The following is a 10,832-nucleotide window of genomic DNA, read 5'->3' on the forward strand; positions in this document are numbered from 1 at the left end:
CGGCGGAATTTTTTGTTGACGTCACCTTTTTTCAGAAGAATGCGCATTTCGCCGCAGAGCACGTGCTGGGCACGGACCTTGTAGTGTAAAGCCGACCAAGGCCACGAGGGAAAACTTTCCGAAAGACTCGCAGCTCGTGCGTCGTCGAAAAGATTACGTCAACAAAAAAATTCCGCCGTGGGCCTACCCATCCGCGAGTTGCACTCTGATCTACTCTTGCTAGTACTGACTGTATGTAAACCAGGCATCGAGTGCAGACTACTATACTTTTTTTTGAGGGTATATTAACATTTATTGATTTATTTTTTTGAAAAACGTAACTACTATACTGCAATCATGTGGAGTGTACTCTCTGATGTAAACTGGCATCAGGTTCATAATAAAAATGATCTTGATTGGCTGGCAGCAGGGCAAGATCTGATAGCAGACCAAGACGCCCGACCATGCCAGGGTGACAAACAATCAAAGCGAGAGTCCACTATTCAATTCGGCAAGGATTTATTGATACACTTAACGAAAGATTGACCGAAGGCCAAGGTGATATTAACAGTAAGATGGGCATTGACGACCAACACAACGGATTCAGATTGGCCCAGCCAACATAGCATCAGGAATAAAGGGAAAGCTTAACAGGTACACACTACTAACGTATCTCTAGAACATGACGATCTATGTCACTTCTAAAGAATACACAAGAAAATTGCCCGCTAATGGCCACATAAAAGAAAAAACGACCGTGACCTTAAATGCAGCCTACGTTCGAGCAGGAAGGACAAGAGAATGGGAAGGGGGAGCCATTCTCTATCTCTACTCACAGACACTACTACACACGACTCCGGGCCGAGTGCAGCATGCCAAAAGGAAACAAAACACAACATGAGAGAGAGATACATGGTACAAGGTGCACAAATGCAACAAAAAAAAAGCAAGAACGCATGAGATCAACTTATCAAGCTGGTGGTCTAAATAGTGAGTTCCAATTATTGTGCTAACAAAACAAGGGCAGTATCAAGTTGATAACTTTCGTGATATAACTATGAGTGGAAATGTGTCAACATCAGATAATTGCAATATATTGTACAAGATACGAGCAAGACTGTATGGAGTTACTTGCATACAAGAGAGAGAGAGAGAGAGAGAGAGAGAGAGAGAGAGAGAGCTTGGTCGTACTTGCTTGCATACCGGTACATGTAAGGGGTAATCAATGTCAGGATGGGAACAACGGGTATATCAATAGTCCATTTCAAATTCATCTGTCCAGTCCGTTGGAATCTCATCCTCAAAATCACCTCCACTTTCATCCTGGCTGTTCATGCCGGACACACTGAAGCACAAGAAACAACAAGAGACACAGACATGTAGTCACAAAAATCAGCCATCGCCGGTGCTTACTACCGTCCGGTGGCTTGAACACACCCCACCACCTGGAAATCATCGTGATCATGTTTCGGAACGGGGGGATGAACGAGTACTGTTTGCAGGCTATACAAGTGATATTATTGCAATTTCAGCAAACATATTGCATATGGCGCAGCCAATCTGCACTTATATCACCTTCGGGGCAGCGAGCTCCACACAGGAATAGTCAGCCACGCCTGACCCGAGTACACACAAGTTCGTACAACGTTACGTATGACTTTTACAAACTTTGTAGTTGCACTCGGCGATGCACCTTTCTCTTCCCTGGCTGTAAAGTCAAGATGGGTGCTCCGGCATTACTTGATGATCTGAACAGTACTTCCAATCGACTACACACCCTTTGGAAGTTTCTCTGAACTCTACCAGATCATGAGCAGCACTACATTGTGCTAGCCATGGATAGATGCAAATATAGATGTGAATAGACTGATGACCTATGCTAGTGGAAGCAAGAGCATGAAGGAACAGTACATGTAGATGCACACTGGTTAGTTGAGTGCACACCAAACCCCAAGTGATATCTACCATCGGTTTCATTGGCAAATGCTGCACCAGTAACAGTACGTAGCACTTCAATAGCAGCTGCGGGCGCTAAAGGAGTAACGTTATGCATACAACATCTGAGCAATTAGTACCTTGTGGCGCGGCAGGAAAAGAAAACGATGCGTTTCTGCTTGGTGTCGAAAAAGAAATAATTGAATGACCAGAGGTTTCCCTCTTCGCTATAGGGGTCAGAGTGAAGGTCAGGATTGTAGCTGCAGGACACGAGCACACAAAATACACACCGTGGCAAATGTAATTAGTTCTCTGACACGCACGCAGACACGCATTTTAGTTCACAATAGTTCTACTGCCCATGTTCTCAAGAAAGCCTACGCACCCACACACATACCCCACCCCACAAACACACACAGCTGTGCAAAAGGCCCAGGAACCACAACCCCCAGGCACACACAGGCATAGTTCAGAAAGACAGGAAACCCCGCAACAGACACTTGTGAGCGTACCTGTAGATTTCACAGGAGGAGAGGTCGACTTCTGTCCCAATGGATTTCCACAGCGGTGACTCTAGTCTGCTGAATTGTTCACACCGACTGCCCGACATGACTGTGCGGATTGCACTGGCCACAAAACTGTAGCTTGGTTCACGGCTGAATGAGTTGGACTTTGCATTGGAAAAGTCGTAGTCTGGCTGGAAGGAAGCGTTCATGGTGGCAATCAGATAATACAGAGTGCGCACATCGCAGCTCTGTACAAACGGCAGCATGCCCTCCACTGGTAAGGAGCTGCTGTTGTATGCATCGCTGACACTACGCTTGAACGAGCCAGACAAACTGGACAGCAGCAACAGAAATAGCACAACACGAACAGAGATACCGGCATGTCACATGGACTTAGGCAGGCCTCATTATACATGTAGGTAGTAGTCGTTACAGATGAAGTAGGCAACTCACCAGCCATCGACTGGTGAACCAGCTTGGTAGACAGCTTGCGGCGGAGAAAGAGCCTGGTACTCGGGAGCATCGTGGCTGTGCAGTTTGAACTGGCGCTTGTCATCCGATGTCATCTTACACGAGTAGCTCTCCAGTCTAAACACAGCATACACAATCCACACACACCATGTTTTATTCCGGATTACAATAAGCATCAACCTAAACCATGATAACATGTTACGGTTCAGGCTACGCACAAGGAAAAGAAGAGGGCACATGAAATGCGGTTCACTGCCCTGGGGTATGCGTGTATCTGGATTCGCTAAACGAGCTGTAGCTGAGGTACACGTGCTTCCTTTGGTGTCCATCATGCATGTGCCGTGCCAAACGGCCCCGGGCACGCAAAAAAACTAAAAAAAAATCATGATCGCCCAGGGCCGAAATTTCCGTGTTCACTCCGCCGCTGCTCCATCAACATGTTGTCCTATCGCAAAGAACTTTATTCCCGTAGCTATGCAGAAGACGTTACTTCAGTAACGTCTGGCGCTAGCCAGGGTCCACACAGCTTTAATTTGGTATTTATTTATTTGTTTGTTTGTATCACGCCTGGCCCTATCCCGTATCTGTCCCGTACCGTACCATCAAAGACAGCTGGCCACAAACAGCTGGTCACAATATTCAAATAGGGCTTTCAAATGCAAGATCATAACGTGAAGAAACTTGGAAGAATGAGTATGAATGCGAAGTCTATCGGGGAATGCATGTAGGGCGATAGTGCGGGTTCGAATCCCAGGTTATGCCTTGAAAAAATAAGGAAAAATGAAATTTTTATAACATCCCTATGCTTATTTTTGCCTAGGTCATCAAGGCAAAAAAGCATAGCGTAGGGCCCTGAGCTTCCAAGCTCTCTCGTATCCCTGGAAAGCTGAGCTCAAGACCTTTCAAACGGTGTATTGATTGACCTATGTTTAACGGAGTTACGGAAGTTTGTACACTGGTCTATGCCCTACGATATACTGCGCAAATCTCGTGACGTCGGTCGTTTGGCGTACAGCGCGCATGACGTCAAGAGTTCATAACCCACAAGAAAGTTGAACCCAACAAGGGTTGCGTACAACCCTGTATCTACCATGCACAGGGTGCAAATAATGTGTACGGGTCCATCACGTCATGTGAAGTTCTGCCGTCGGAGACTCGGAGGGTTTCCATGAAAGAAAGCAACGATTTCCGCATCATCACTTTATTTCCCACCATTTGCACACGTATCACGTACAGAGTACGATTTTTGGCAAAAAAAGAATCCGGTAGACCCAGTCAACCCTGCTCCCCGAGGTGGGTCGACCGGATCCAAATCCAAAGGATCCGAATCCGGATTCGACCAATCGAAAGAGTGCGAATCCAGTGGATCCTGCCAATCGAACATGCCCTAAGATGTAAATTTGAAAAAATAAGGGTGGCAGTTTCCAATGAGTAGACTGTAGCTCCCGGATTATGCTGAACGTCCTGCTTCACGCTGCATGCAGAGCAAGAAATCGTATAAACGTTGTACCGATACCATACTACAGCCAGGTCATGGACGCTGCTACAAATATTGTGCGAACTTTGCTCTTTGCTCAACTGCATGATGCGAGGCCATCCATGATCTGAAACATACGTTCATGGGCAGGTCACCTGCCAAACTTTTCAAACTCCGAATCTCTTCCGCAGAAAATCATTCCTGGTGAAGTTTTTGTTCAGGTACCGTATTTTCCGGAGCATAAGCCGCACTTAACCCTTTATTGGCCGGCCCATACATTGATCGAACACCGATGTTCGATGGGGTAGGCATTTTGAAATTATCGTAACTTGGTCAAATCTCGGTCTTTCGGAGAGATCGAAATATGTAGGTCGAAGAGAAAACTCTCAGCTGTCGCCTCAAACAATTTTCAAAGCGATACAAAGAGTGGTTCTTGAGTTATAGCACTCGTAATAGCACTCGTAATGTTGGTCCCGGGAAATTTGCGCTCAGAGCACGATGTGTGGGTCAACGGCCGGGATTTTCCCTGCTTACGTCACCTGTTGACAAGGCTACACCGATTCAACTTGAAACGTAGGTTCCCAGGAGTCTCTACGAATTTTTTTGAGTTTGATACGAGCAACAGGAGTGAAATGGTGGATAGAGATAGATCTTGAGCGTGAGCCCAGCGCTGGTGGGCCTTCCCTGGCTTGCAGCGCTGGGCCAGTGCAGCCCGTAGAGTCGAGTGTACGCTCATTGTGCTCCTTTTCGTCAAGGCCTTTCCAGGATGCCCAAGATCGTGGAATTTGCCCAGTGCAAACTAAAGTTACGTCCAATTTAGGTACAGGCTTGGCGATTGCGTGGGCTTGTGTATATTTTAATCGGCCAATAGAGGGTTAATCTTCGAACACTCAAAATTCACCCAAAAAAAGGGGGGGGGGGAGAAGGTGTGGCTTATACTCAGGTGATCAAATAAGTAACGGTGGTAAATAGGATAGATGTCTGCATTTTGTGGCAAAAAGAGGGGGTGGGGGTGGCGATAGTCTGGAAAATACGGTAATTATGAATCATGGAAACCCGTCATATCATAGGTTCCGTGGCTTATTCAGTGCTAAATTACCATAAGGCGATAGCAGGGATCTCGCGTGCTATTTACACCTTTGTTACGACAAGCAGCAATCGCAACAGAAATCATCTTGGCGATACGGTAAAATGACCATGTGAACCAGTGCGAGCTGCAGCAACGGTGAGTCACTTTGACATAAACCTGTCCCCGGGAAAAATTGCGGAAAAAATCGCAAAAAACGCGGGGAAAAACGCGGCATAATAAGGCATAATTTGCGGTGAATTTGCGGTAAATATGCGGTAAATATGCGGTGAATAATATTGATGTGCGGCAATTTTCAGTGAGTACGAGGTGATTAGCGAAAATTTTACATTGGATATTTCTTTACATTTTCTGTAAACTAAATTTCGTTGTCGTCGAGACATCTCCTTTAGGAAGTAATCTTTGACATTCGATTAGATATTCCGTTAGTATTATCAGTATAGTTCGTGTTGCAGCCGAAGTTTTTGTTTCTGCGACTCCGCCATGCCGTGACGAGGCCTCAGTATTTCGTTGTGCGTAGTAAATTGCTATAACAATAGTGTAAACCAGCATGATATGGAAGAAACCAGGTCGCGTATGCAGCTTAGGTCGGCAACCGCTGTTGCTGATGGCATCACTGATGGCTTTTCCAATGAAAACTCGCCTTCTGTAGAGCGCTCGACGGCCACAGGCCCCACACAGACGCCAAACCAAAACGGGCAGAAAAGAGCATAGTTGCTGTTGCTGACTTAGACTACGGACATCCGAGCCAATGCGACCAATGCTGTTCTATTGGAGGCTCTGCGCGTCCAGCTGGATGTAACCAATGCCAGTGAATCTGAGACCAAGCTCCAAGAGTTAGCATCATTGTTTTACGATGTCCCAGCTGGAGATGCTAGCCTTGCCACCAGCCACTTGACTGCCGCCAGCACAGTTGGAAGCGGACCTGTTTCTGCTACGTCTTCTTTATCTACCGACACGTTCGCTGCAGAGGATATGCCGTCTACTGCTTCCCTTGCTTCTAGCTGCGATTCCTCCGTCCACATTCACAGTCGGGCAGCCCTGAGCACAGCGTCCTTCAGTAGTGCTTCTCTCCGTTGAGTGTGGGCGAATCAATGGTGCCAGCACTTGTCTAACTCAGTGATGGCTTTCTGCTTTGCATTCAGTATGTGGTCACAGTCTGCTAATGCTCGGATGTTACTTGCCTGATGTCAGTTTATTACTTTTTGTCCTAGCACCAGTTTGGCATTCTTTATTTTGAAGTTTAATGGCGGTGATTTGCTCCTGCTGTGAGTGTGGTGTGTGGGTCAATTTTCAAGATGGCACTTGAAAGTGCAAGAATTTGTGTTCTGTTTTGACTCTATTCGTGTTATTTGTGTAGTGGCGTACCTATACATGGGTGTGTAGGTTTCCATATAGCCTTGTTATGGTATGTTACCTGTGGTTTACACACATGTAAAAGAATATACAAGTGTTTTGAGGACTGAAAAACGACCTATTTTGGGTCACCTGGGAAAGTCTACATTGCTGTTAGGGAAGTCGAACTGTGATGGCATGACACGAGACATAGACAATTCTACCATGTTAACTACTATAAGTCATGAAAAAAGGGCATTGGCTATGAATGCAGGGCGAGTTTACAAACGTGTAATATTTTTGCTAATCACCTCGTATGTAGTGAAATCAATCAGTTACAAGTCTCTGGTGTAAGCACTGGTCATATTTGAGTAAAAATCCGCCACGATGAGACGTTGCTGACCGAACAGTGCACTGTGTGTACGTGTAGTGTAACAAAAAAGTTCAAAAAACGCGGGAAAATCGCGGAAAACGCGGTCTTTTAAAAAATCGCAAAAAACGCGGAAAAAAACGCGGCCGCGGAATCGCAATTTTCCCCGGGGACAGATAAACAAAAAACTTCGCCATGGGACGATTTCCCCGGAGCCGCACACTCTTGTTTGTGTTCTCTTGCCGGTACATGCACTCTTCGGATCTTGCTCACTGGGTTAGCGTGTGCGTATATTATCCGCTATAGTTGCCATAAGAGAATATCTGTGGATGTGTATCCAGTGTATTGGCAGATCTGCGTGCTTCTCTTGCCATGGGTGTACATGCTGTGTGTGTGTGAGTGTGTGTGTGTGTGTGTGTGTGTGTGTGTGTGCGCGTGCACTGTGTGTGTGTATTGGTAAACACTGACAAACACTCACACAAGAACGTCAAGATCCTAACTAGACCTTAGGCACCCTTCTTTCCAAAAAATACCAAAGACGCGTAACGATCACCATGATCACGGAGAAAAGTAAGCGCCCGAAACAGGAAAAGCGGTCAGAATAGATGTTCAGTGGAAGCCAACGATCATGATGATACGGGTACGGCAAGCCTTGTGAATCAAGGCAACTGCAGGTTTTGATGATTTACCAGTACTGAAAGGATTAAGCACAAGTATGTAACCAGCAACCCAGGACAAAACCGGCAAGAGCAATCATTTTGAAGGGTAACTCACTTGCACTGGATCTGAACTTCTCCATTCTCTGTGCACAGCGCGTTGCTCATGCACTCCAGCTGGGCATTCTGCAAATACTTCATCTTGCTCGTCTCAGAGCTTCAGCTTTCTACTTCGGTCTTGAAAAAGACTTGAAGACACTACTTCTGTAATGGTTACAAAGAGTCTGAACGGACAGTAAGAGCGAGCACGCCATAGAAGTCAAAGGAGAAATCCTTCCTCGCTCTCTTTTTCGTATGCTGACTGCAAATACACTGTGCGAAGAAGGTGAGGAAAGGGATAAAAGGTCACACTACGGTTACTTCAAAGCCTACATAAAAGGCATCGGTTGGTAAAGGGAAGTGAGAAAGGATTATCTGTCACGTCTGGAAACTTTTACTTGGGGATTGAGCAAGACAGCGAAAAGTCTTTGCAGTGGCACTGGAATCGCGTCACTCTCTACTTTTGGTACAAACAACGCTTTGACTTGTTGTACTTGTACTGTTGTAGTTTGAGTTTGAGCTTGACGTGACATGTGAATGGTGCAGTGCAGTGCAGTGCTAGTGTGCTACGCGTGTACGTATACCAGGTCACCAGGGAGTCGTCAAATACCGGTATTTGACGACTCCCTGCTGGTCAGTGGTCACCGTACATGCGCATGCACAGCTTTCAAGCTACAGACTTTCTGCGCTGCAGCGCTGCACGGTCATCGCTACGGATAGAAGAGTAGATCATGTAGATGGGACCGTTACCCCATGTGCGCGGAGACCCGCACATCCCCGCGCTTTTTTACTCACGATTCAGCTAGCGCCTCTTGTTTCAAAATTTCAAGAAAGTCGAAAACAGGCCAGATAAACCATGGTTATTATAAGCGAAGTAGTTGACTGTACGTCTAGGCACCGGGCAAATATGCTCGAAAAATCACCCATCATGCTTTCTCGCAATTCTTACAATACAGCCAATTATGCCTGAAACCATGCCGATAATTCCCGGAAATGCTCATAAATTGAAGCTTGAAATTCGGTTTTTCTTCGTATCCCAACACATGCCCGTGGGGAATTTGAAAAATAAGTTTACGTCTAAAATCTTTAGGAAATTTAGATGTTTGGTGCTCCTAAAACACCATGTGTTCCACGACATCCATAGCCTTAGTGATGATTATGCGCTAACTACCACAGGATTACCGGTACTTTTCCTCGGTAAGGAATGGTCATAAATACAAGTAGGCACCGGGTAAATATGGTGGTAAAGACACACCTTCAACTTCATTCTACCGGGTAAATATGCTCGAAAAATCACCCATCCTGCCAATTATTCCCGCGAAACCACCGATAATGCTGATGTGATTTTTGCACCCTAAAATGCTTGATTTAGTGCCGGCATATTTGCCGGGTCCCTATGTACGTCTGTATGTCAATGCTCTGCAGATCTGACATGCGCAGATGATGCTCGGCCGATCGGATAGTCCCATAAAAATAAAAATAATGATAAAAATAATTTTAATTATTGGATCGATCGACCTTATTATTTTAATTACCGGTATTCCTGTGTACTTGTACATGTAGTGTAAGTAAGTAAGTTAGTTGTAAGACTCAAACTCAAAGGCAAAGCTTCTTTCTCCGAACCCAGACCCTGCAGACTAGCCCAGCGAGTTAGTTTAGTAGCTACTACTAGTAGTTGGTTCACGGCGATCACGCGAAGTGCTGCTCGCACTGCAGTGCAGGCAGCCTGCTAGTGCTAGAGCTAGGGCTCGATCAAACTGGAAAAGGAGGTAGCGATTCGTCGTTCTGGTCAGCAAATTAATAGTCATGTCGTCAGAGGGTCGCTCTGCCAAGCTTGGTCAACCATCCCAGCATGCAGCCTGTCAGGCCGGTAATACCAACAGTCCTGAGCGAGGCAGCGCGGCAGCAGTAGCTACCTCAGGACTTACTGCTGCCGCTGCTGCTGCCAGTAGGACTGCCGGCCCTGTGCCGCGTATGAATGAGGGAGAAGAGGAATTTGAAGACGAGGAATCGAAATATATCGCCGATGATGAACTAGTCACAATGGATATCAAAGATCTGAATCGGCGAATGCGAGAACTGAACAAACGGGAGCAGGCACGTATCAAGCAGAGGCGCAGGACGCTAAAAAACCGTGGGTACGCGCAGAATTGCAGGTCTAAACGCCAGTCAAAAGCCGACTCGCTGGATAAAAAGAAATCTGAACTGGAAGACGAGATCAAAGCCATTCGGGACGAACTGAAGGCTGCCAAGGTAGAGAGGGATAGTGTTAAAGCACAAGTTCATCAGATTGTTGGCTCAGGCCCGAAAGAAAAAGACCAGCTCCGGCAAGAATTGCTCGCTATCAAGAGGACTATTGGGCAGAGACAGCAGCTTAGACAGCAGCAACAGCAGCAGCAGTCGCTTGAACTGGCAGCTGCAAGGGGGCTTTCACCTCCACCACCGGCACTACTGGACTTGCACCAAGACTCCCTGTTATAGCCTGCACTAGCCTGCATGGTCATTTAGATTGAACTTTGAAGCTAACTAATGAACTGTCTCAGCCTCAACCTCTGCGGACTATTACCTACTGAAGTTTTCAAGCGGCTTGGCACCTGCAATGTGCAAATAAAGAACGTCCACCTGGGTAATGCACATCTGAAGCTGCTCAGTGAATGAAAATCCAGTCGCGTCACTCAAGTTTGCGCCTTGCATCATTTCGCGTCTCATGTTCGCAGGTCTATGGCTGCGCAACGCCCAGCGCCTACTTGAGTGCGGCGACAACGACTGGATTCCATTGGCTAGTACTGTATATCAATAGAATGCGAAGAACACGAGTGAAGCAGGAAGCCGGAGAGTCGGAAGAACTGAGCCGCCCTCCTAATTTGAGGTGATTACGTTCTTGGGAACTGTGTCGTTGACGTAACAGCATGATGCG

The 10,832-nt window shown here is 46.4% G+C and overlaps 2 protein-coding genes across 2 annotated transcripts; one reads left to right on the plus strand and one right to left on the minus strand.

Moving 5' to 3' along the window:
* Positions 1-481: 481 nt before the first annotated feature.
* On the minus strand, positions 482-8,394 carry LOC135806557 (repressor of RNA polymerase III transcription MAF1 homolog). The gene is made up of 5 exons (XM_065320758.1): positions 7,935-8,394; positions 2,874-3,008; positions 2,427-2,753; positions 2,055-2,174; positions 482-1,324 (listed from the first exon to the last, which is right to left on the minus strand). Exons 1-5 carry the CDS (start codon positions 8,015-8,017, stop codon positions 1,231-1,233), a joined length of 759 nt encoding a protein of 252 aa, XP_065176830.1. The 5' UTR covers positions 8,018-8,394; the 3' UTR covers positions 482-1,230.
* Positions 8,395-9,721: 1,327 nt separating this feature from the next.
* On the plus strand, positions 9,722-10,396 carry LOC135808836 (transcription factor MafF-like). The gene has a single exon (XM_065322068.1). The coding sequence runs from the start codon at positions 9,722-9,724 to the stop codon at positions 10,394-10,396; it is 675 nt and encodes a 224-aa protein (XP_065178140.1).
* The last annotated feature ends 436 nt before the right edge of the window (positions 10,397-10,832 follow it).

Source organism: Sycon ciliatum, chromosome 1, assembly GCF_964019385.1.
Source record: "Sycon ciliatum chromosome 1, ocSycCili1.1, whole genome shotgun sequence".
In the NCBI taxonomy this organism is placed as follows: domain Eukaryota; kingdom Metazoa; phylum Porifera; class Calcarea; order Leucosolenida; family Sycettidae; genus Sycon; species Sycon ciliatum.